The 27,430-nt window shown below is 46.3% G+C and overlaps 1 protein-coding gene across 1 annotated transcript in view; it reads left to right on the forward strand.

Moving 5' to 3' along the window:
• The first annotated feature begins 424 nt into the window (after positions 1 to 424).
• Positions 425 to 27,430, forward strand: part of GNAI3 (G protein subunit alpha i3) — a 91,667-nt gene continuing 64,661 nt past the window's right edge. Inside the window, exon 1 of the mRNA XM_088456466.1 lies at positions 425 to 694. Within this exon, the coding sequence (XP_088312592.1) occupies positions 577 to 694 (118 nt within the window). The 5' untranslated portion in view covers positions 425 to 576. The remainder of the gene's footprint in view (positions 695 to 27,430) is intronic.

The following is a 27,430-nucleotide window of genomic DNA, read 5'->3' on the forward strand; positions in this document are numbered from 1 at the left end:
GGGACAGGTGTAGGAGAGTATACGTTCCTCCTTCTAACAGGATTCTGACCGCCGGGATCCCGTGTGCCGGCATTCCGTGCCCAACCGATAATGATGATAATAATAACAGTGAGGGGGGCACTCTGAAATACGTCCTCTTCTGAGAGTCTGTAGGGACTCCCTGAAATTTGGGGATCACACATACGTAAGTGAAATTTAGAACTTACCATTTATTTTGATTTGGCTGTCTTATGGTTCTCAGTTCTTCTTTTTTGAATAACTAAGCTTCCAGCAGATTAGGATTATACTCTACATTAGTTGTGTGGTGTGCGTGTGGTATGTGTTTACCCTAACCATAAACATGGCCGTCTTGTTATTCTCCTCTACAGGCGACACTTTGTTGTTCCGCGACTCTCACGCATGCGCCTTATGCGTGTAGTAAGACCAGGCCGGCCTCCGGCTCTGAGAGTTAGCGGTAGTGACGCTGAGCAGCAGCCGCCGGTAGAGGAAACGGGGCGAGGCAGCAGGGCAGGACCTGTGTGATCAACCCAACAAGGACAGGCGGCCCGGGATCGGTGTGACATCCCCGGTTCCAATATGGGCTGCACACTAAGTGCCGAAGATAAGGCGGCAGCGGAGAGGAGTAAGATGATTGACCGCAACCTGAGAGACGACGGGGAGAAGGCGTCTAAGGAGGTGAAGCTGCTGTTGCTAGGTGAGGGGGATACAGGGACCGGAGGAGAGGGACTAGCGGCTCTCTGTACGGCTCTCACTGAAGCAGTAGCGTCCTATAGCACACGCACTTCTATACTGTACATGCTGTCAGTGATTACATTCTTGTATCCAAGTGCACGTACATACACCCTTATGTAGAGGAAACGTGTAACTATTGGAAGTGTGTAGTAAATTGATGGTGTTCTCGCAGGTTTAGCCCCTGATTTTAATCCTTAGAATGTGCTTAGTGGAAATCTGCCGGTGCTTCCACCCAAAAGTTGCTGTACTTTTCCTTCACGTACTCTTGCATGCAGCCACTCTTCCTTCACGTACTCTTGCATGCAGCCACTCTTCCTTCACGTACTCCTGCATGCAGCCACTCTTCCTTCACGTACTCCTGCATGCAGCCACTCTTCCTTCACGTACTCCTGCATGCAGCCACTCTTCCTTCACGTACTCTTGCATGCAGCCACTCTTCCTTCACGTACTCTTGCATGCAGCCACTCTTCTTTCACGTACTCCTGCATGCAGCCACTCTTCCTTCACGTACTCCTGCATGCAGCCACTCTTCCTTCACGTACTCCTGCATGCAGCCACTCTTCCTTCACGTACTCCTGCATGCAGCCACTCTTCCTTCACGTACTCCTGCATGCAGCCACTCTTCCTTCACGTACTCCTGCATGCAGCCACTCTTCCTTCACGTACTCCTGCATGCAGCCACTCTTCCTTCACGTACTCCTGCATGCAGCCACTCTTCCTTCACGTACTCCTGCATGCAGCCACTCTTCCTTCACGTACTCCTGCATGCAGCCACTTTTCCCGTGTTTAACAGAAGTTTTACCTTCAAACGTCGTTGTCATATTTTCACATTTGTGTTGTTTGTGCAAATAAACCTCCAGGATGGTAACATGAGCTGCCAGTTTGTGTAATGTTATGAAAGGATATTATGTGTTGCTTATACAGGGCCATACAATAGCAATACTATGTGTTGTAGAACCCTCTTTATTGCTCAGGAAAGGGGGTAATACCGTGTCTGATTTATGTCTTGCTTTAAATCCAGTAGTGTTCCATCAATTGTCCTAAATACATTGTCACTTACAGGCTAGCTTCCCTGCTCCTAACTTTCAGTTATATTCCCCATAAACAACTTTTTTAAAGGCATCCTCCCATCTACATGATTATATGAGGGGAGATGTGGAGCCACCTGTGTGGTGTACAGTGAACTGCAAGAATTGTCACACTAGCTCAGAGGAAGCTCTATAAAATACGTCCTTTATGTAAAATACTTAAAATAAAAAAGTTAGAAAAATTGTTGAGGTTGGTAATTTAGTATAGCTTTTCCTGAAAGTAAGATATTTTTCAGAGAACTTAGGATGACGCGTGTGTGCGTGTGTGTTGTGTTGCATTTTTTCTGTAAGTAAAACACTTTCTGTTCAGCACAGATGATGATCTAGCATATGTAGAAAGCATTCTAAAAATTAATCTGTCTTTGTAATGTTTTTCCTTAATTTTATGGAGCCCTGGCAATGCAGTTCATATTCTAATAGGGAAGTGTCTTATCAACCGGAAGGATAACTTGCTTAAATGTCGTCTTTGTTGCTTGAACAGTTTTGCAATCTTCAGGTCAGCAGTTGTAGGTTTCCTCACTTTATTTTTTCATTATTATGTACTTTAGGACTGGCGTGCAACTATATAACTTCTCCCCAAACCCCACATATTTATGTCTCCTAGATCTGCATAATGTCAGTCTAAAATAGTTTTACTTTGAAGTCTAGATAAAATGTCCCTTCAGAGAATGTATTGTACCTGGGTACTATTACTTTCATTGCCTTAAATACAGATATGCTGTATAGATACAATTGTATGTAATAAACATGCTTTAATTTAGCTGTCCTACCTAGAGATTTATGAAATACTATTCATATGGATTTACCAGATTTCAGTCTTTAAATTCGCAAATCATGCCGTTTTTCCTCGCTTACCTTTTATACTGGAGATTCACTTTGCCCATTTTTACTTTTAGGGGCGGTATTCAATTGTTTTGCCCCTTTACGCGCCCGGCAGGAGCTATTCAATTGTTGCTCCTGCCGGGCGTGATCAGCTGCCAGCGCACCATTTCAACACCCAGCCCCAGGGGGGTGCGAGCTGAAATGGGCGAAAAGTACCCTGTTTGGGCACCCAAACAGCACTTTTCGCGATTGCGCCCAGCACTCTGGTTGGGGGTAGCCATTTTACGCTGCTAAACCCAACCACTTTGGGCGTGATCAGCGCGAAAATAGCAACAATTGAATAGTGCTCTGCGATCTCCTGCCACTTTAGACGGGAGATCGGGCGCGCTATAACAATTGAATACCGCCCTAGGACTGCTAAGATAATTGTTTTATTAAAAAAAAAATGGTTATGTGCATTTGAAATCACTTTGTTGACTATATATCTGAGCTGCCAGTACGCTTCGGGTTCCATTCCTACATTTAAGGCTTTGGTGGCCAAGACCTACAGCAGAAGTGCGCTTTTGTTTGTGGGCTGGCAGGAAAAACCTGAGGAAGTGTAAATGCCACTACAATTTCAAAACTCCTGCCCCTTTATTTGAATAAGTTTTTTTTTTTTTTTTTTTTAAATCATGCTTGCTTCACCTTCATTTATGACTGAAATAAATCAGGAGAGATGAGAGGTCTTTGTTACATATGCCCTCTTTGAGTATTTGACACATTGGGCTCGATCCAATTAGGTGCGAATTGCAAGTAGCGAGTTTGTTTCTTTAAACTCGCACACTGCGCATCGAAGCACGCTCTCGAGAATTCTCCAATCCAATTAAAAATTCCTATTTGCACTACTCGCAGCGGAGGGGTGCGCATTAACTGCCAAATGAGATTTGCAAGAAATGCATGAAAATTTGGGGAGACCGTCCTGGATCCCCCCAAAATGGATAATTTCGTTAGCAGGACCGTATAGACGGCTGTTTGTGGCTGTTAGGAAGTTACTGTAGGTTTTGAAATGGTGTCAAATGGCTGATTTGTGCTTTTTTTTTTTTTTTAAATGCAAGAAAATTATAAAAAATAAACTTTTTTAGTTTAATCTCAAACGAATTAAACAAAAATGCAAATAAAAATAGGAGGGTGATTTTGGGGTACATTGAGAGCGCCTTAAAAAATGGAAAAAAAATGATAAAAACAATTATTTTTTTCAACTAAAAAATTATTGTAATTAAATTTGGGGTGCCTAAACTAATGAAAAAGTTGATTTTGGGGTAATTTGAGGATATTTTTGTTTTTTACCGCAAAAAATGATGTAATTATTGGACTAATTAAGCTAATTAGAAACTTCCAAATATCTATTTCAGCGGTTTTCAACCGCTGTGCCGCGGCACACTAGTGTGCCGTAAGCGGTTGTGAAGTGTGCCGCCTGACCGGCGGTCACATTATACAATAGCATGGCCCGGGCTGCCGTTGCTCTCCTCTGGGAGGCTCAGGCGTGCCCGGGCCATGAACTGCCTAGACGCAGCGGCGTGACATCACAGGTCACGCACGCCGTATTGCCCGCCTGTTCCGCCAGTGACCAGGCCAGCTCTGCCTGCCCTGCCAGTGGCCCAGCAGTTACCCAGCCAGCTCTCAGTGACAAAGCCAGCTCTTACCCCACAGGGCGGGTGGGAAGCCAATATGCTTTTTTTTTTTTCTTTGTGGAGAGCAGCGTGGGTTTTTTTATTGTGGGTGCCAATGTGATGGGGTTTTTCGATGTTTGGCCAGTAAATGTGATTTGTTTTATACCTCTGGAGCCAATCTAGTGTGTTTTGTTCTTGCAGGGGCCAATGTGGTGTGGTTTGTTCTTGCAGGGGCCAATGTGGTGTGGTTTGTTCTTGCAGGGGACAATGTGGTGTGGTTTATTCTTGCAGGGGACAATGTGGTGTGGTTTATTCTTGCAGGGGACAATGTGGTGTGGTTTGTTCTTGCAGGGACCAATGTAGTGTGGTTTGTTCTTGCAGGGACCATTGTGGTGTGGTTTGTTCTTGCAGGGGCCAATGTGGTGTGGTTTGTTCTTGCAGGGACCAATGTGGTGTGGTTTGTTCTTGCAGGGACCAATGTGGTGTGGTTTGTTCTTGCAGGGACCAATGTGGTGTGGTTTGTTCTTGCAGGGGCCAATGTGGTGTGGTTTGTTCTTGCAGGGGCCAATGTGGTGTGGTTTGTTCTTGCAGTGGCCAATGTGGTGTGGTTTGTTCTTGCAGGGGCCAATGTGGTGTGGTTTGTTCTTGCAGGGGCCAATGTGGTGTGGTTTGTTCTTGCAGGGGCCAATGTGGTGTGGTTTGTTCTTGCAGGGGCCAATGTGGTGTGGTTTGTTCTTGCAGGGACCAATGTGGTGTGGTTTGTTCTTGCAGGGACCAATGTGGTGTGGTTTGTTCTTGCAGGGACCAATGTAGTGTGGTTTGTTCTTGCAGGCCAATGTAGTGTGGTTTGTTCCTGCGGGGGCCAGTGTAGTGTGTTTTGTTCCTGTGGGTGTTTCTTCTTTCATAGGTCGCACACGCCGCATCGCCGGATGGTGTGCCTTGGCAATCTTAAAATTTTGCTTAGTGTGCCTCAATTTGAAAAAGGTTGAAAATCACTGGCCTATTTGGTCATTATGGGAGGTGTACAAGGGGTTCAGCACAGTGTCCCAACATTTTAACCTTAAAATAAAGATTTTCCTTTCCATCTCTCACCTTCAGGGAGGTGCGAGTGGAAACTTGCAAATTCAGTCTGACTGATCAGTGCGAGTTGCTAATTGGATTGCAAAATGAATTCGCTATGCGAATTTGAAGTGAAAATCACAACGCTCATCTCGCAATTCGCACCTAATAGGATTGACCCCATAGTATTACATTAAGCAAAGGGTGATGCAAAATGTATTTTCGGAACTTAATGGGAGTTACTATCCGCCACTGTGAGGTGGCGAATAGCAGGTAACATTTAACTGTGTCAGCGTGTGCAGGTCCCCCGCGTCGTCCTCCAGCGCTCTGGTCCGTCCTCTGGATCTGCAGGTTGCTCTGACATGTGTTCTCCCAGCAGAACATAATAAAGTTTAGAAAGAGAAAAAAAAAAAACTTTTTCTAAACTACTGTGGTCAGCTGGGAGAACACGTGACAGCACAGCCACCGGAGGCGCTGCAGCGGGCAGGTAAGTGCGGGGACGCACGGAGGGGGGTTGGGGGGGACACTTACTGCTGCTGTAGGCAGTGCTGCGCGTGCGCTGGTTTTATGGTTGTAACAGCGCATGCGCAGCACTGATTACAGCGGCAGTAAGGTAGAGTAGACAGGGATAACTATCTGTTTGCCGAAAAGCTGTCATCGCAAAAATGACAGCTTTTCGGAATAGATAGTAATGGGGAGGAGGAATGATGAATTCCTCCGGTAATTAGGTAGAACTCCATGCGAGTACTAAACCTAATTACCTCCAGAGAATATTTAGGTATGATGCATAGGCTCCTCATTCTTAACTGAGAACTCGCTTTCTCTTCCTTACTTCTTCCATTAGCTTGTGTAGCTTTTTGCACCTTTGCAAATGCCTCTATCTTGATTTTGGAGTGTGATGCCGCAATAGAGGATTTTGCACCTGCTGACAGCCATAAGCATGCTGACACATGTCGTTTTTCTAGTCCGCATGCCCCAGAAGTTAATGGCTGCCAGTACTTCCGCAGTCAAATTTTTCTAGGGTTTAACCATTATCCTTGCCTTCACAGCTCAGGGTTATTCAGGACAGGTTGACCTACCCTGGGAAGCGATGGCACACTTTATAATGCTGGCCTGTGCTATATCATAAAGTATGGTTCCGGCTAGATCCCCTTCAGCTACAGGACTCTGACGTCATCATTTACTAGCCACATGGATATAGAATGGGAATAGTAACCTAGCGTTTCTGCTTGGCTGTTTCAGCGGGGCGTCACGCTACACCCTGCCCTATTTGTAATGGGCAGAAAGCATCCTGCCCTCCGATGCGGCGCCCCACTGGAACAGCCTGTGGGTTCTGTCCCCTCCCGCGGGCCGCAGTGTCCCGTGGGTGTGGAAAACGGCGGTGCAGCGGTCACCGGCGGTGAATGGATACCAGGTGCATGCGCCCGGCATCCAATTACAGTGAACGCAGCACTTGGGAGCTGCCCGGCACGCCCCCAAGAGTGACTAAAAGGGGACGTGTCATAAAGACAGGCCCCTTTTCCTTGGCCATGCCCTTTTTTTTTAGTGAGTGCACACGCAGAAGTGACCTTTCTCTAGGTCCGGTGCCCTGCCCAGCTCCAGGCCTAGAGTGAACACTAGTAACCTGTGGTGAGTGAAGCAAGCCTACGAGGGTACACATTTTTACTATAGGTGGTCAGATACTACAGTTGAGACAAAATAGCGCTGTCGGGGCACAAAACCGCACTTCGCTCTCGTCTTGACTTCACGTCCGGGTCTTTTAACTGAAGGGGAACTAGGTTCAACCCATAAAATATGCCACTCTGTACTGACCAGGCTAGAGCTGGCACACTTAGTATACCCAGCTTGGCATACTATACCAATTCATTTTGTATGCCTGCATTACTGATAAGACAGGTGCCAGTTATTGCTTTATCTATGTGAACTTTAACCTGTTCGCTGCTGAGGGTTTCACCCTTGTGCTGTGGTTCATTTTATTGTTTATGTGGTACCCACACAAATGATACCTTGTTTTTTTTCAGAAGAGTTTGTGTTTATAGAAAACATCATTAGTCTTTTTACTAATTCTTGATTCCCTCTTATAAACAACACAAATACTTTGTGGTTCTTGTTTAGCCAGTAATCCACATTTCCAAAACAGTAAAAATCAGGGTTCTATGGGAGGGAATTCAATTGTTTTTTGACACATTATTTCTGCTCACTCCCTCTTTAGGTGGCGAGCAGAAATGTGAGAAAAGTCCGGCTTTTGGGCACCCAAACTGCATTTTTGGCAGCGCGCCCAATTATACAATTTTATCCACTTTTTGTGTCTAATGCCGGTGCATTTGGGCGTGCCATGTGCAAAAAGTTGCGTGCTCCATCACGACTAGTGGGGAAGGTTTGTTTAGTTTTTTTTTTTTTTTTCTTTCATCCACTAAGGGACACTGGAGGTGCTTACGCTGGGGTATAGAGGTGTGGATAACTGAAGCCGGCACTTTAAATAATTTAGAAGTGTGAAGCTATTCCCCCTCTATGCCCCAACAGCCCTCAGTTTAGAAAATGTGCCTACGTAGCTGGTCACAACCTGCTGTGCTCCAGCAACACATTTATTTTATTTATTTAGGTTTTCTTTATTTTTACATCTTTTGACACTTTTAGGTACCCTTCGCCACCTCTCTAAAGGTGGGGTCCGGGTACCTGGCGCCCTGTCCTTATAGGAGGCAGGAAGGAGTGCACAGCGCTATTTGAAAAGCACTGACAGCTCCTTACTGCCACAGCACATTCTCAACAGGAAGAAAAGTGCTGACTGCAGAGAGACTCCATCGGGGACCACGCAGTGAGCAATCACCTGCGCATCCCCCGGCTCCCAGCCCGCCGCTGCCCAGCGGTTTTACATAATTAGAATGCTGGGCAGCTAATGCAGAGAACTATGCCCTCCCTATCCCTCCTCCCGCTGGTAAGCGCGGCACCCGGCTCAGCCTGGTGCAGGGCAGCTGATTAAGTGCGCTACAAGCGCGGCCACCTGCTCTCCTTCCACCCTTCGGGCTCAAGCTCTCCCCGCTGTTTCATAGCGCGGGCAGGGGATAAGTGCTCTACAAGCGCAACCAGGTGCTTGCTCTCCCTCCTACCCGCTGGGCTCTCCCTCTCCCCGCTGTTACAGTAGCGCGGGGCAGCTGACAGGCGCCTGCTCTCCCTCCTTCCGCCCGGCTCTCCCTCTCCCCGCTGTTACACGCGGGGCAGAAAGGCGGTAAGCGGTCCGCTGTACACGCGGTGTGGCGCGCGGGTGGGGAGGTTAATGGCCACAGAGGCCATCTTGTAAGGAGGTTGATAGCCCTTTAGGGCATAAAGAAGGGGGGCAGAGCTTAAAGGCAGCGCGGGTCTCTCTCTCCTACACGGCAAGCGGCTGTATAACAGCAGGGCTGCTGTTCTTCATTACACAGCAGCTCATACTGCATCTCTATATAGGAGATTGCAGTGTAAGACACAGAAGGCTGGATTCCTCTGCTGCCATTCCTGTGCTGCAGGACAAGTACATCTCCTGATTACATCCCTGGTAAAGAGGCTGTAAGCAACTAGGGTGTAAGTGCAGGGGTGTCTGATCTATGGGAGGGGGGTTTCTCCTCCTCTGTGTCCCACAGCCTTATTGTTTTTATATGTCTGTGTCTTTTCTGTTTTATGCTGTGTTTCTCTGGGTGACTGTGTGTACCATGTCCAACAGAACCAAGGCCTCTCAAAGGCTGTTTGTCTGTTCCAAGTGTAACAACAAACAGACCAAGCCACAGGCCATCCACGTTATGTGATGATTGTATAACGGATTCACAGATGGTGATTACTAGCCATGGGCCACTGACATGGTAGGAGTTATGTCAAATTTAACATCGGAGTTGGCTGAGGCGCGCAGGTCTCAACCTCCCTGGGTAGCTGACTTAACCAAGTCTCTAGACACCTTGGTTCAGGTGATGGGTACAGCGGTGCCTACACACTCCACTTCCTACCAAAGCCCGTCTCAAAAGCGTACTCTAATGACTGTTCTCCAGTCAGAAGAGTCGGACGAAGAATTCCTGGCCACAGAGGATACCGTAGAGGGTGAATTGGAGGAAGTTTTACAAGAAATGAACAGGGCCTGGAAACAATTCCAAATTTCAAGACCTGGGTTCAGATCCCACATCCACTGACTATTTAATGTGTATCCAGAGATGGTGCAGAGGGTAAAGCACCTGTTCTGCATCTGGGCGTAGTTTTCCGTCTAGCTTCCCTTTTTCATCATCCATGATGGAGAAGTGGGAAACTCCTCCTGTAGATGTCTGTTTCCCGTCTCACTAAGAAAACAGCACTTCTGGTGCCGGGAGCTACTGTTTTAAAGGACACTTCGGATCGTAAGTTGGAGACAACACTAAGATCTATATATATCGCAACGGGAGCTCAACTTAGTCCTAACCTTGTTACCGCCGGGGTTAACAGGGCTGTGGTTTGCTGGGCTGACCAGCTGATTTCAGGTTTGGACTCGGGTAATTCCAGAGCAGAATTACGTCTATTAGCAGAACACATCCGTGAGTCTGCAGTTTACTTGGGAGAAGCTTCAAAGGATATTAGTCAGAATAGTGCTCGCATATTTGCATCTGCTATTTCAGGACGCAGAGGTCTGTGGTTGTGCGCTTGGCAGGCGGACGCAGAGTCCAATCGTGCGGTTGAGGGTTTACCATTCACGGGTAACATGCTTTTTGGCCCGAAATTGGACAAGTGGATATCCCAAGCCACGGGGCGGTAAGTCCTCTTTCCTCCCATCTACTGCTCCAGATCCCAGAAGACCTTATACTGGACCTTCGTTTCATTACTTTTGAACCCCTCATTCCTTTCATGTTAGAGCCAGAGGTGCTCCTACGCAACCGAGAGGAGGTAGAGGTCATCCACACACGGTTGCACGTAGACCAGAGTCTAAACCAGCTGAGAAACAGATGGCATGACGGTTTTCCGTCCCACCTGGGGTCTCCTGCGGTGGGGGCCCACTTGCAAGAATTTCAAGTTCTACAGGAGGCTATCAGGTCTCTAGTAGTGTCATCTGTGTTAGTTTCGGTTCCGGAGTATCAGCGAGGTATGGGGTTTTACTCAAGCCTGTTTGTAGTGCCCAGACCGGAGGGTGCGGTCATGGCCATCTTGAACCTCAAGTCCTTAAACCTGTATCTAAAGATGTATCGTTTCAAAATGGAATCTCTGCAGTCCGTTGTTGCGAGCTTGGAACCAGGGGAGTTCCTATTATCCCTGGATATCAGGGATACTTATCTCCATTTTCCCATGGGAACTACACCAAGCTTTTCTGCATTTTGCCATATTGAAAGATCATATCCTCGGCTCCCCGCATATTCACCATAGCAGTCATGATCGCTCTCCTTCGGTCATCAGGAGTGAACATAGTCCATTATTTGGACGATCTGTTGCTCAAGGCTCCATCAGTATCTCTTCTATCAGATCAATCACAGAGGTTAGTCCAGCTGGTCCTCAGACCAAAGAAGGTGTCAATGCTTCTTTGTCTGCGTCTCTTAGGAAAGATGGTAGCTGCTTTCGAGGCACTACAGTTCGGCTGGTTTCACTCCAGGGGTCAGGGTCTCATCTGCTTCTACAACGACAGATCCGTCTGAGCCCGGTTACCAGAGTGGCCTTCTCTGGTGGACGCAATCCACCAATCTTTTAGCGGGCCGGAGATTCGGAGTGTGGAACTGGATCATCGTAACTACGGATGCCAGCCTCCGAGGATGGAACTCAGAGCGAACAATGCTCTGATAGAGGCAATAGAGTTTCTAAAGGGCTCATTTCGTAAGAGTTCAGTCCGACAGCGCAACGGCAGTCGTTTTAATCAATGGCCAAGGAGGAACTCTGAGTCGCATGGCTATGCGAGAAGTAACTGAGATCTTCCGGTGGGCCGAGAACCAGTAAGTAATCCTGTTGGCGGTATTCATCCCGGGTGTGGACAACTGGGAAGCAGATTACCTAAGTCGACAGGATATCCAGAATGGAAACTTCATCCAGACGTGTTCAGCGCGCTGATACGTCGATGGGGATGTCCTCAGGTGAACCTCACGGCGTCACGACTGAATTGTCAGCTCCCAGTATACGTGTCAAGAACTCGAGATCCGCAGGCGGAAGCAGTAGCCGCTCTGACAAGTCAGTGGATCTACGACTTTGTTTATCTTTTTCCTCCGGTTCCGCGTCTTCCTTGTCTTCTAAAAAGGGGATAAACAAGAGACAGCCTCTGTAATTCTCGTGGCTCAGAACTGGCCTCTGAGAAGTTGGTTCTCGGACCTTCGTTCCCTATTGACAGAAGATCTGTGGTCCTTTCCTATGCGCCCGGATCCTCTACAGCAGGGTTTTTTCATACACCGGCAACTGCGTTTAATGGGGTGGCTCTTTAAACCGATATCCTAAGACGCAGTGGCATCCCAGACGCGGTTATTCCCACCATGATACGTGCCAGGAAGCCAGTTTCGGCTGCGCATGATAATCGCTTCTGGCATGCTTGTATCTCATGGTGTTCCGGTCGGGGTCTTCTGTCTAGGACTTTTCGTTTATCCACGGTTTCTGCTTTTCCTTTAGACAGGTCTGGATTCTGACCTTCGTCTAGGAACCTTAAAAGTGCAAGTCTCTGACCTTTCCATTTTCCTTTCAAAGGAAATTGGCCTTCTTTCCTGAGATGCTGACATTCTGTAAGGGGTCTTGCGCGCGCAGCAACCTTTCGTACCTCCAATAGCTCCCTGGGATCCAAACTTAGTGCTTCTGTTTCTTCAGTCGCCCATGTTGGTACCTTTTGGAGGATGTTGATCTTAAGTCTTGGAAGACGGTCCTCCTCCTGGCTCTTGCTTCGACTCGTAGTGTTTTAGAATGGGGGGCTATGTCTGATAAGCGCCTTACCTTGTGTTTCATGCTGATAGGGCGGAACTCCGGACGGTAGCCGCTTTCCTTCCCAATATTGTGTCGGCTTTTCATATCTATCAGCCTATTGTGGTACCGTCTTTGGTGGAGGACTCTGGTGGTTCTTCTGCCTTGGATGTGGTTACGGCTCTCCGCACCTATGTTGCCAGGACTGCTTCCCTCTGTAAGTCTGAGTCGCTTTTTGTCCTCTATGATGCTGTTCGGAGGGGTTGTCCATCGTCTAAGCAGACTTTGGCACATTGGATTCTGCTGACTATTCATCTGGCTTATGTTAGTGCCGACCGTCTGCCTCCTTCGTCCATTTCGGCTCATTCCACACGTTCTGTGGGTGCGTCATGGGCGGCCGGTAGAGGAGCCGCCACGTCACAATTGTGACGTGCGGCCTCTTGGTATTCAGTTCACACATTTGTCAAGTTTTACAAATTGGATATGTTTCCTTCTTCGGCATCCCGGTTTGGCTGCCTAGTTCTGCAGGCACCTCAGAGTGCTCCCGCCCGTGGGGAAAAAACTTTGGGACGTCCCCAGCGTAAGCGCCTCCAGTGTCCCCTAGTGGATGAAAGAGAAAATGGGATTTTGGTACCTACCGGTAAATCCTTTTCTCTGATTCCACAGGGGACACTGGACGCTCACCTCTGCGCTCTTTGCCTGCCTGTTCGGCTTGTTCCGTATGTTGTATGATACAGTTATTGTGTGTTCTTCTCCTTTTCTTACTCCGCTTGTTCTCCATCTCCTCTCGGTCTTCATTTTCTAAACTGAGGGCTGATGGGGCATAGAGGGGGAGGAGCTTCACACTTCTAAATTATTTAAAGTGCCTGCTCCAGTTATCCACGCCTCTATACCCCAGCGTAAGCACCTCCAGTGTCCCCTGTGGAGTCAGAGAAAAGGATTTACTGGTAGGTACCAAAATCCCATTTTTTTAGCCCCCTGAAAAGCAGTTTCAGCATGGAATGCAGTTAGCAGCGGAATTTACCTTTTTCTGACTTACTAGTTGTGTTTGTTGTTGATTCATGGGTTAATGGGTAGAACTATGGGAGACAATGGAGGCCCCTGCCGCCGGGCTCCAGCACTGAAGGGGCACCTCCTCCATTGTCCACAACATATTCACCCCACTGTAATGATATACCCGGAGTATACCGTCATGGCCGCCCAATACATGGCACCCCTTCCCGGCACCTGAGAAGTCACCATAAACTAGTGGAGAGCTCCATGTCAGACCATCAGCTGCCGCCATCTTCTATCTATAGCCTGTCTGCATGCGAATTGCTATATTACAGCGTCAGCGGCTGTGATGGGGCAGGAGCAATAATTATAACTTGCCTCCGGGTGTCCTGAGATTAACTTACGCCACTGGTTGGGTTGTATGATGTGTATTAAGGGGGACAAAAATGAAAAGCTCATTCAAGCAAGCAATGCTGTAGCAATGTTTACACAGCTATTTAGCAAATAGTGTGCACGTGAGTGTACAGTAGTCATGGTTACTAATAAACAGGCTGTCCACATGCTTTATTTTCTCTAGTGCCACTCAGGAAGCATGAGTGTCCCAACAGCTGGAAGCTTCTTTTGTTGCAGGCACTGATTCTTCAGTGGTCATTACCTGCTCTCCACATTTCTCGGGAATTATCAAATCACAAATTTGCAGATGAGTCTGTGAAATTCATCCAAACTGGACAAGTTGATTTTTCCATTTCTAGTTCAATCTTCAAACAACAAATATAACTAAATAGACCTGGACAATGGGATTCCAGTGGTTCTCAGGAAATTGTCAGTACAGTACAGCCCATTCAGACTTACTGTATGACATGGAAATGTAACAGGAATAACCATACTTAATTATCTGCCTAGAATAGTCCTGCATGTTCAGTATATAATCCTGCCTTTGCTACAATGCAACCCAATCTGGCATCTGCATCAGTTACATGGTCTTCACAAAGTACACCGCCTCATGTTGACCTGTTCGGTTGGCTGATGAGTGCATTGATTAGAACTGCCATTTGCTGTGCTTGTTTTTACATTGATCTCCAACATCAATCCAGAGTTCACTGAAGTTAAGCTCTAATTAGGTCTTTAATAGAAACAAATGATAACACTAGTTTCCTTTGCAGTGCCACTCATTGCAGTCACCATGTTTTTTGTAGTCGCAAAAAAATTCTAAAATTGCTGTGATTGCACTAAAACCTTTTAGGGTTTGTTTTGGGATGCAATCAAAAAGCCGACTGTCAAAACCTGGGCGGGGACTAATGAAAGGTGTCAAAATCCCGACGCCTGTCGTTATAGCTACGCCAGGAGCCCGACATACCGAAGGAAGGTAAGCCGGGTGCGGACAGCCGCGCGCAGGGGGGGAGGAGAGTTAGGTTAGGGGCTCCTGAGGGGGACTTAGGGTTAGGCACCACCCCCAGGAGGGTTAGGGTAGGCTAGGAGAAGGGAGGGTTAGAGTTAGGCACCCCCCTCCCCCCCAAGGGTTAGGTTTAGGCTGTGGGGAGGGGGGGTTAGGTTTAGGCACTTACGGGGGGAGGTTAGGGTTAGGCACTAGGGGAGGTTAGGGTTAGGCACCTCTAAGGGAGGGTTGGGGGGGAGAGGGTCAGGAATAGTTAGAAAGTTACCTTAGTCAGGATCCTGCTGTTCTGCTTTCCGGCGTCTGTATACCATCTGCTGGGCTAACATCCGGCGGTATTTCATACCGATACCTTTGATCAAACCTGGTGAGTAAAGCCACGTATCCACTTGCAGATTAAACAGAGCGATTGAACAATTATGACATTGTAATCGTTCAATCTCTCATTAATTGTGCATAAATCGGGCAGTATAATGTCGAAAACAACCATCGATGCGCGCTCCCGCTGGTCGTTTCCAATATCAATCATCGCCTTAACATGACGGTCAATCTGCCGATAACGACAGATTGGCCATGTTCAGGGATGAGGGAGAGTGCCTGCACTGAACGACACATCGTTCGGTCTGGGCACCTACAGGATGATGAACGACTTAACGATGATAATGTCTTAATCGTTCAAACGTTCCTGTCGGCAAGTGGATACGCGGCTTTACACTTGTTTAGTTTTTTTCTGTTATTTCTCATTCTTGACCATACCTCTGTGGCTGAAAACTCGGCCCGCTGCCAAAGCAATTAAGATTGTAGTTTTTAGAGTAGTTAAAGATAAAAATAATGGAACTGATGTGCAAGGTAACATTTCAAACCGTTTTACTAACCCCTCCATACTACTTTTATGTCCTTCTTCTATATGTATAAAGGCCCCCATACATCAGAAATCTGAAAGCCACAATTGAACAATTTGAAGATTTATTGCCTGAGTTTAGGATTTCCCAATCTAGCAATCTGCGCCCATACATTACAGATCTTTTCAGTGATTTGCAGATCATTTTCAGCAAACACAGATCTATCAATCTTGACAGGCCCATCATTTTACTAGTAACGATCTGCAAATCTGCTGATCATGTCCATACACTAGCAATCTACATCCCCAATCGATCTGTGAATCTAACATCTAAAGGCTCCCATACATCAGCAATCGATTGTGGCAATTCTGCAATTTGCAGATGATTGTATAAAAATATCTGCAATGTATGGGCTGCACAGATCACAGATTGCAACCAAAAAGTGATTGGAATTGTTAAATCGGATTGTCCAACATGTTGGATTTCACAGATGGATTGGGGCTGTAGATTGCTAGTGTAAAAGCCCCCATACATCAGCAGTCTGAAAACCACAATTGAACAATTTGAAGATTATTGCCCGATCTTAGGATTTCCCAATCTAGCAATCTGCGCCCATACACTACAGATCTTTTTCAGTGATTTGCAGATCGATTGCAGCAAATGCAGATCTGGCAATCTTGAAAGGCCCATCATTTTGCTAGAAACGGTCTGCAAATCTGCTGATCATGTCCATACACTAGCAATCTACATCCCCAATCGATCTGTGAAATCCAACATGTTGGACAATCTGATTAAACAATTCCAATCACTTTTTGGTTGCAATCTGCGATCTGTGAAGCCCATACATTGCAGATTTTTATACACAATCGATTGCAAATTGCACGATTGCTGCAATCCATCTCTGATGTATGGGGGCCTTATGGAGATGATCAGCAGATTTGCAGACAGTTAAGGCCCCCATGCATCAGAGATGGATTGCAGCAATCGTGCAATTTGCAATCGATTGTGTATAAAAATCTGAAATGTATGGGCTTCACAGATCGCAGATTGCAACCAAAAAGTGATTGGAATTGTTAAATCAGATTGTCCAACATGTTGGATATCACAGATGGATTGGGGCTGTAGATTGCTAGTGTATGGCCATGATCAGCAGATTTGCAGACCGTTACCAGTAAAATGATGGGCCTTTCAAGATTGTCCGATCTGTGTTTTCTGCAATCGATCTGCAAATCACTGAAAAAGATCTGTAATGTATGGGCGAAGATTGCTCGATTGGGAAATCCTAAGATCGGGCAATAAATCTTCAAATTGTTCAATTGTGGTTTTCAGATTGCTGATGTATGGGGGCCTTTACAATTCAAATCACTTTTTGGTTGCAATCTGTGATCTGTGAAGCCCATACATTGCAGACTTTTATACACAATCGATTGCTGATTGCAGACCATCGATTGCTTTGCCTAAAGGCCCCCATACATCAGCAAAGAGAAGATAAAACCAGAATGTGTATCCTATAACTCTTCTTGTATTGGAAACTTATTACACACTGGGCTAGATGCATTATAGCGGCGGTTAACGTGCCGCTATAACGCTTCGCCCAGATTATGCCCGCCATACGGCAAATACAGTTATGCCCATGGTTTTCTCCATGGGCATAACTGTATGTGACGTATGGTTTTCACCAGTCAAAATACGCATTTGCTAAAAGACATAAATAAATAAAACTTCAAAAACAAATCTTGTGCACAAAAGAAAAAGTTGTTAAACTTTTTAGGGGGTGATTAAATCTTTTTGGGCACCTGTCTAAACTGACTGGAGCTATTCAGTTTTTTGCCCGACCAGCCCTGCACTTTTGTGCACTGTGAATGCACGGGATTAGCCATATAAAGTGGCCTTTTTCATGCTAAGTGCCAGTTAAGGTGCCTAAAAACCTTGTGCACTGCAGATAAGATGCCCAAAAGCCCTACTTTGGGCAATTTTCTGCTTGTACCTCAGGAGGGTGCGAGCAGAAATCCCCATTAAGTGATGGGTGACCAAAACAATTGAACAGCTCCTGCTCATTTTAGATGGGAGCTACGGGAGTGAGAACCAATTGAATTCCTCCTCTAATATGTGTACGAATTACTAAGAAAGCAGCAGTCTGTGTCAGTGATGTGTTTGCAACCAGCGTTAGCTACTGTTGGTGTCCATCATTATCTTCTAGGCTGCACTGCTTGTGTTAAACTGGTGATGATGGATGACCTAGTTGTAGTTGAATAGCGACTAATCTTTATATGCAATTATAAGGATTCCAATTAGTTAAACCTTCACTTATTGTAGCTAGCACAAAGGGATGCACCTAATGAGCATAGGCCCTCATTCAGAGCCGCTCGTTAGCGGCAGTACGCTCGTTCCGAGCGATGTTTGCACATCTGCCCATGCGTACGGTTTTTAGTACGCATGCGCGAACCAGTCAGTGCGGCCAAAAATCGTTTGTACGCTATATAGCGAGTGCCTGCTATTTTGAGTGACAGAATGAGGCGTATGTGGGTGGTAACAGGGGAAGGTGCTTGAAAATGGGGAGTGGAGATCCGAACGCAGGCGTGCTTAAAGGTCAAAACGGGCGTATTATGGGTGTGCATAATTAATACAGCAGCGTCATTGACCACGTCACTGGGTTATTTTATAGCCAGAACTGCTCGCAAATTTGTGGTAGCAAACACCAACCACAAGAATAGCGAGCAGTTCATACGCTGCACGATGTACTCGATTAATCTAATAAATAGCGGACATGACGTATGGTGCGAGCGGCCAGGGGGCGTTTTTAACAAATAAACGAGCGTATGTTTTGCTCGCTCGTTCAGACTTAGAGGTGTGAACAGACTGCAATTTGCGAACGGATCATTTGAATAGCCACCCCTTGTTTTTGAACGAACGACCGCAAATAGCGAACGGCTCTGAATGAGGGCCATAGTTCTGTAATCCCTCTGTGTTGGCTGTTGGAGAACTGAGCGATTTGTCTGTCCCCATTTTGCCTGCTCTGTCATTACCCATCCTCAATGGTGGCACACATCTCTAACAATTAGGCAACATACTATTGTATAGAGGGGTTGGGTATGGGATCCTGGTGGCCAGGATGCCGCTGGTCAGAATACCGACAGCTGCATCCCGATAGTCAGAATCCTCTCACTACAAGGTAAGGTCCCTTACCTTTCCCCCTTAGTGCCTAACCCTAATTCTCCCTCTAGTGCCTAACCCCTAAACCTAACCCCTGATACTTACCTTCGGGATGCCGGCGGTCAGGATACTGGGGCCAGGGACGCTGTCGCGATTTCAGCATCAGTATTTTGTCCGTCGGCATCCCGCATGCTGAGATGCTGACTACATCCCGTATAGAGAGTGAATACATTAGTACGGAACTCCAGAAGAGTCTAAAGGGGTTGTCAGAGGAAGGAAAATAAAGAATAGAAGCACCTCTCTTAAATGGTTAATTTTGTAATGAGACTTACTAGCATCGTCTTAATAGAAACGAAGTGAAGTTCTATAATAAGAATGTTTATTCAAGCCTTAGATTACATTAGTAAGAAATACAAAAGGAAAATTACGTAAACATTGTGTAACTATATATCCAGGTCACTAGCACTGCATTCCAGTGCTTGTTCTTTGTTGTACTTCATTTTTTTTTTTTCCACATCTGACTTTGATGGGACTTGGCCTCTCAGCGATGTGCCACCCCTATGTTGACAGCTCACATCACCAGGCCTAACTTTGCAAAATTTCCTTTGACTCCCTATAGATTGTAAGCTTGCGAGCAGGGCCCTCTTACCTTTGTCTGTCTCTTACAACCAGGTCTTGGTCTATTGATGTTGTTTAAAATTATAACGGCATATACTGCGCTATATAAGAAACTTTGAGTAAATAAATAATGGCATGCAAGGATAAATTGTCAATGTTTGTGTCTGTGAGGTTACAGTGTCCCAATGGCACTTCGCGGACATTGCCGAGATTTGAGTTACCCCCAGTATGTTGGCATGCATCATCAATCTGTTGCTGACAATGACATGCAATTTACAGTACGTAGTCCTCCAAATTTGCTGTACATAAGTGTAGGGGCGGAATTCAATTGTTTCAGGTCCCCTTCGTGCCCGATGGAGATATTCAATTGTTGCTGCTGTCGGGCACGATCATCTGCCGGCGCACCATTTCAGCTTGCACCCCCCAGGTAGTGTGAGCTGAAATGGGCAAAAAGTGACTCACTTGGGCGCCCAAATGGCACTTTTCGCGATTGTGCCCATCACTTTGTTCGGGGGTAGTTTTACGTGGCTAAACCCAACCTCTATGAGCGCAATAATCAGCATCAATTGAATAGCGCCCTTAAAACTCCCGTCACTTTAGACTGGAGATTGGGCACGCTAAAACAATTGAATACCGCCCTAGGTCTGGCGCAGAGCTGGTTGCTGGGCCTAGAAAGGGCACTCTAGCCTGCCTGAAAAGGGGGTGTGGCCACGAGAAAAAAGGGCCACTCTTCGTAACTATTAGTGTGCCCGACACTTATGGACTTGCCAGGCTGGCTCAAGCTCTCCTTTCTGGGTGAATAGATGCCATTTGCATGCACACGACATCTATTCACTGGTGGTGATCACTGCACCACTACTTTTCCCACCTGCAGGACATGACAGCCAATGGGTGGGGACGGCACCACCCATGTTGTTTTAGCGGGGCTAAAATTGCCTAGCGGGAACTCTACATAATCTTATTAAACTTTCAGTTAATACTCTTAAGCTTCTGATCTTTTTTTGTTTCTGCATTACATGAGAAAAGTGTTTTTTTTTTGTTTAATTGAATCTGTTCAAAAATACATTTATCAGGTTTTTGACTATTCAATTGGAAAAAATGATTCCTTTTCCTGCTGGAGACCATCTCCAGCTCCACTGTACAAGTGTGTACTGCTAATCTCCCTAGGACTGTGGCGTTTAGGACAGGCTATTCTTGCAGCTTTCTAGTACAAATGTCATGCTTCTACTTAAGGCTCTGGAACCACTTAAAAACTCTGACAGAGCTACAGTAGGTATGAGCTTCACAGACTTCTCATGATTAATTAAACCATGTAAGAGTTACGGTAATGTACTGTAATTATTCCTTTGAGATATATTTATTTTTTTATGATCTTGAAAGTGCTGTATATTTGCATGTAATAAGCCACCTGTAATGCTTCCACACCTTTTACAGTGAGTGCTTCAATGCTTCCCAGTAACTCCAGCCCTGATGTACTCGCTGCCCAGTAGATGAGCATTATAGTTCCCCAAGGAATCTTTTAGCTAGATTCCTTTTCAGCTTTCATACTTGAGCTAGCTACACACTATACCAGTAGTTCCCAAACCGAGAGCTGTGGCACCCTGCGGTTCCTCAGGGCACTTGCAGGTATGCCTCGGGTTGGTAGTCTGGGACAAAATCAAATTATTTATGATCAGTGCGATGGGCAAAACCAGGGCTTGTCTGCCAATCAAAAAATGTGTACAAACAGAAGCACAACCCTGTCCACCACCCCATAACTGAACCTTAGGATGACAGATGAGCACAATTTACTTGGCCTTGGGGTGTTGTGAAAAAAATGCTGATACTCTAGGGCGCCGTGATTCAAGAAAGTTTAGGAACCACTGCACTATACAATTGTTGGGCCGATCACCCTCATTTATTGTATAGTGTGTATGAATGATCGTTTTGGCATTTCACCGATAAAATCCGTTAGAAAACATCCACTGATCTCTTGGTTAAGAACGAAAATCTCGGCCTCACTATGTCATCCTCCTTGTGGCCGGACATATGCAAAATGAGGGCCTGATTCAGACCCGCTCGTGAGCGGGTTGATGGTGCCCTAGTGCGCATGCGCATGACGGAGGCTGCTCTGTCGTGCGCATGCGCGAGACCCGGCTAGCGACGGGGAAGCTGTCGCTCCGGGTCTCGCACCAACGGGGGCGTGCTGTCGATGGTGAGTGACAGCACGCCCCCTTTGGTGGGCGTGCCGGGGGTGTCGCTGCCAGACGGATGCGTTCCCATGGGAACGCCTACCGTCTGGGTCTGGCCCCACTGACATCACTAGTGATGTCAGTGGGAGTGATTTTGGCTCTGATAGAGCCAAAATCACTCCAGGGCTTGCGATGGTCTTGCCCAGCGCTACCATCATCATGGACGCTCGCATAAGCTGTGGGTGGTAACTGAGTGTGCTGGAAAATCTGTAGCTTCTAATAAAAAATTACTTAATGTGTAAACCGATATTGGTGCTCTTCTGAATCAAAAAAAATCTGACCGTGTGTAGCTAGCTTTAGGTTGGGGACACACAATGCGATATGTCGTTCAATCAGCCGATGAACGACATATCACATAGTGCATCTGTCCATGTGTACAGAAGATAAGTCTGTGAACGACGTTCTTCAAACATATCTGGTCAGCACTGCTGCACAGCCAATGACTACATATCTAGCAGATTTATCTGTACATCTGCCAGTGTGTATCCAACAACCGCCCGACCTCGCAATAGGGTTAAGCTGGGTACACACTGACAGATATATCGCCCGTTATCAGTAGTGCATAGACGGGTGTGTACACCCGATATGTCTGAATGACATCGGCCCTACAGCACAGCAGATGATGATATATCTAGCAGATATATCCTTTCATCTGGGTGTCTGTATGGCCAACCTGCCGATTAATTGGCCAATATCCTCATAACTGATATATCTTTGATAGCAGCGATGGTTGGTCAGTGTGTATGAACAACTTTGTTTCTGCAGATAAATCTTTTAGGTGTGTACCCAGCATTAGTAAACAACTGTAAATCCCTCTTGAAATTCAGATGAATGACTCAAAATGACTGTACTAATGAACTCAGCTGTGACTGATAAAAACGCAGCACTGTTTTGAAAGCCAAAAGTTGTAGGAGTAAGGGAATTTTCATTTGGTATAAAAATTGTTATGTACTATTACTTGTTTGAATTTGAGATTTTCTTAAATTGTGGCAAAAGCCAGTTTCTCATCAGTTACAACTGTACATTTCTTGTCTGTTTTCCTTCTGCAAAACCTGTGGGAACTTGCAACAATGAATCCATCACCACAACTCTGACTAAGATTGCTAGTGTATCTGATGTATTGCATTTTTCTGCAGAAATCTTTGATGCTGTGCATTGATGAGTACATCACTCTTATGCCGCACATCCACTTGCCGACTGTGAAACGAGTGCACAATTACGACATTGTAATCGTGCAGTCGTTTCACAGTCTGTGATGTGCCAACACTCAACGTTTAGTGTAGACACATCAATCATCCCCCCGTACATACTCAACCTGGCGTTATCGTCCGGTTGACCAGCATGTTCGGGCGATGATAGATGTCAAAAACGACCAGCAGGCGCACGCATCGCTGGTCGTTTTTGACAATGTTTGCAATTTGGACATGGACTATCGTCCTACAAAATCTGACCGTATGTATACAAGTCACATTCTTGTCTGTATGCAGGACTGCATACTCTCTGGGTGAAACTGATTGCATTGTTCATTGTTGTAACCATACTGCTATGCAAACACCTTTTTAGTGAAGTTATTGTATTATAGCACTTGCATTCTGTTTTGGAAATTTGCTGTGACACTACCTGTTTGAGAAAAGATTTTAAACTGCTTATGCACATTTCTATAATAAGGCTGGTTCAGAATGTGTGTGTAGCCCCGATATGACCCATATGTTGTATAATAATCTGATAAAAAATGGTTAATCTGATTGGAAGAAGACTGTTGTTGGTATTTGTGTATTAAGACCAAGAAGTCTTGTCTGCTCAGCCTGTGCAGCAAACTGCACTGACTCTGGCACGCTCATGGAAGGGGAGATGTAATAATGCCGCGTATCCACTACGCAACATTACAGACCGATTGCATGATTACGACATCGTAATCGTGCAATCGCTCAGTAATCTGGCACAAATCGCGCACATTAATGTAAAAAATGACCAGCGATGCGCGCGCTGGTCATTTTTGACATCTGTCTTCGCCCAAACATGCTGGTCAACCTGACCATAACGTCAGGTAGAGAATTTTCGGGGATGATTGATGTGCCTACACTGAATGACTGATCGTTCGGTGTAGGCACATCACAGACTGTGAAACGACTGCACGATTACAATGTCATAATCATGCACTCGTTTCACAGTCGGCAAGTGGATGTGCGGCATAAGCCTTGGAGATAGAGAGAAAGTGCCAGCCAATCAGCTCCTAATTATCTTTACAGGCTGTGTTTGAAAAATGACTGCCACTGATTGGTTGGTACTTTCTCTCTCTACAAGGCTTAGTACATCTACCCCGGAGCCTGAAGACCAGTCCGTATCTTGCCAGTATTATAGCTAACGGAAAATAACCGGTACCTTGTTTGGTCATCTTGCAATTAAATCAACTCTGTGGTGATGTCATTTAGGGGCCCATTTATTAATGATCGCTTTTGCAATGCGATCAGGTTATGACAGAACCAGCCATGATCGCATTGTATCGCATTCCGGATATTGGTAAATTTGGCAGTGTCACATCCCCCATAGAAACCTATGGGAGAGGTGCCTGCCAGCGGCAATGGAGGGATCACAGCAGGTATCGGAGATACCTGCTGCGGTCCCTCAATACATTCGGGGATTACTCTGTTTTCGGGGATTACACCTCAAATATACTTTGATAAATGGGCCCCTTAGAAAAGCTACACATCTCACCAGTAAATTTAGTATGACTTCTTGTCGAAAAGTTTAGGAACATTGTTTTTCTTTTTTTTTTTTGTGAAGATAATTACTGTTGTGCTTTCTTCATGGTAAGTATTTTAAGGGAACCCATTTTGGTGCAGTTTGGCTAGTGTACAATAATATATAATATAAAATATGGTACTCTGTATTCTAGCACACACATAGCTATATGGTCATATATACCAATAAAAAGGGAAACACAACAACCAAAACAATTAATTATTATGGTAAATTGAAAACGTGTATACTTTCGTTTGTGCAAATAGTGTGTCCCTCCATGCAGTGTGCACACAAATACACCACCGTGAAGGAAATTGAGTGATTCCCAAATAGAACATAACCACCAAATAAATAGTATGTTACTGGCATTGGAATATGCTCAAACATTCATGAAAAAGAAAGCAAAATATAGGGTGATACAGTATAACAAATGGGAATTGTATCTCTGAAAACCTTTTATATTGCATTCGTCCTTTACAAGATAAAATGGGCATTGAATACTACACTGGTATTTTCGTCTAATGTTTTCTATCCAGTTCACAAGTAGGGTTTCATTGAAATCTCCTCCTCACACAGTATAAAATGCCGTCCATGGAGAGTACATGACCCGGGCAATGGAGAGTGTACAATAAGGCCATGGCAGCTGTAAGTTAAAGCTATGCCTGGATGTGCTTAGTATTTCACCATTACTTTTTAAGACATAGCAGGCAACCCCCTTGTTAAGTTTTTTTGGAACCTGCTCAAGTGATTTGAGATGCATTGCATACTGCAACCATTTTACACAGCACTTTCCAAAAGGATATTGTATTATTCACATCAGTCCTTGCCCTTAAGGAGCTTCCAGACCTTATGATGTACCACACAAACATATATACACACTAGGATCCATCTATCAGAAGTCAGTTAGGCTGTGTATACATCAGAACGATGTGCTCCCGACAGGCAAACATATCGCACCATGCGTACACGCGACATGACGCAGTGGTACGACGGAGCAATGTACAATGACATGCTGCATTTAGCGGCATGGCATTGTACACCATATCTTCGGATTGACCATGCAGCATAGCCAACCAGAAGATCTTGTAAATAATATCGTAATCAATACGCTGAAGGAGTTTGGAGGCAAAAGGGAGGAGAGAGATGGGTCAGAAGTTAGAGAGAATGTTAGGATCAAGGGTAGGTTTTCAAGAATGGGGAAGACAAGGGCATGCTTGAATGCAGAAAGACAGTACCTGATGAGAGGGAGAGATTAAGGAGGTGGGCAAGACGGGAGAAGGCACAGGGAGAGAGGTAGCGGAGGAGGTGGGAGGGGATAGGGTCAATGGGGGAGGTGGAAGGGGGAGGACCAGATGAGGGCCATGACTTCCTCTCCAGATACTGGGGAGAAAGATGTCAGTCTGTAAAATGGATGGGGAGGGTGATCTGGGAAAGGAGGAGGTGGAAAGCTGGGGGACTGGTTGGATATGATGTCCTGACGTATGGACCATTTTCGATGTAAAGTAGGTAGCAAATTCAAGGGCAGAGAGCGTGGAGGGGATGGGTGGTGAAGAGACGCTGGGGATTTGAGGACTGGGAGGAGATGAGCTTCTTGAAATATAACTTTTTAGAGAGGGAAAGGGCAGCACTGTTGATTTGAAATGGAGAAAATCTGCCTTAGAGCGTGATCTTCTCCACTGTCACTTGGCGGTTTGTGAACACTTTTGCAGTTATCTGGTGCATTTGGAATGCCAGGGTTGAGGTGTGGATCTGCGAGGGTGAGTAGTGGTCGCCGGAGCAGCTTGTTCAGGGCAGGAGAGAGAGAGGATAGGGGGGAGAAGTGAGTGAAGCATGGAAGAAAAGGAAACTGTGTCAATAGCCTCAAAGTTACGCTTAGTGATGGTGGCCTTATTAGGTAGAGGAAGGGAAGGAGAGAGGGATAGGTTAAAAGAGAAGGTGATAGTCATGGAGGGGGAATGGGGATTTAGAGTAATCAGAAATATCACAACGGTGAGTGAAGACCAGATCAAGAGAGTGCCCACTCACATGGGAGGGTGAGGAGGTCCATTGGGAGAGGCCAAATGAAGGGAATCTGTATGTAATGCCGCCGGATCTATTCCCGGTGGATTAAATACCAACGCCAGAAGGCTGAAGCATAAAGATCCCAACTGGGGCAGGCAAGTACCCTAACCCTCACCCCCCCCCCAACCCTGCCTTAGTGGTGACTAAACCTAATCCTCCTGGGGGGGGTGGGTTGCCTAACCTTAACCTCCCCACAGTGGTGCCTAACCCCCTAGCCTAACCCTCCCCTGGGGTGCCTAAACCTAACAGCCCCGCACCGGCGGCTACATGCTATGATTCCCCACTTACCTTCGTTCGGGATGCCGGCCATCGGGATTTCGACGTCTGGCTAAAGATAGGCGTCAGGATTTAGACACCTATCTTTAGTACCAGGCTTGGCTTCCAGTGTCTGGATTATTTCAGCCGGCATTCCAGACGCCGGTAATTGAACTGCATCCCCAAATGAAGATGTGAGGGTGAGTAGTGTTCACTCTAGCTCCGGCGGCAGGCAGGGCCGAAGGCGCGCGGCCATGAAAAGGGGGCGTGTCTATAAGACGCGTCCCCTTTTCGTCATACTTGGGGGCGTGCCCGGCACTTACAGACACGCCGGGCAGCCCCCAAGTGCTGCAGACAGTGAGAATAGATGCCGGGCGCATGCGCCTAGCGTCTATTCTCCGGCGGTGACCGGGTCACCGCACATTTCTCCACCCGCGGGACACTGCGTCCCGCGGGTGAAGACGGCACCCGCAGGCTATGAGGGCAGGGCGCTTTTTGCCATCCTTCTGGAGGGCAGTGTGCTTATTGCCCTCCAGAAGGAGGGCAGGGCGCCGCGCCCCACTATAACAGCCTAGCGGGAATGCTAGGTGAGGAGTTTGGAGGCAGAGTATTCTGTGGGGATATCAATTGGAATATTGAAGTCACCTAGGATAATAGAGGGAAGGTCTGATGTGAGAAAGTGAGGGAGCCAGGAAGCAAAGTTGTCAAGGAACTTGGAGGGGCCAGTTGACAGCTACTCGGAGTTGTACTGGTTGGAAGAGGTGTATAGCATGAACTTCAAATCTAGAGATTGTAAGGGATGGTTCTGTTACCAGGGGATAGAAGGACTACAACTACCACCATGGTGACCCCAGGCTGGGGGGTGTGGGAAAAGGTGAGACCCCCAGAGGAGAGCGCTACAGGAGAAGTGGTGTCAGAGGGTGAAATCCAGGTTTCAGTAATG

This window comes from Taudactylus pleione, unplaced genomic scaffold (genome assembly GCF_031769625.1).
Source record: "Taudactylus pleione unplaced genomic scaffold, aTauple2 ptg000706l, whole genome shotgun sequence".
In the NCBI taxonomy this organism is placed as follows: Eukaryota; Metazoa; Chordata; class Amphibia; order Anura; family Myobatrachidae; genus Taudactylus; species Taudactylus pleione.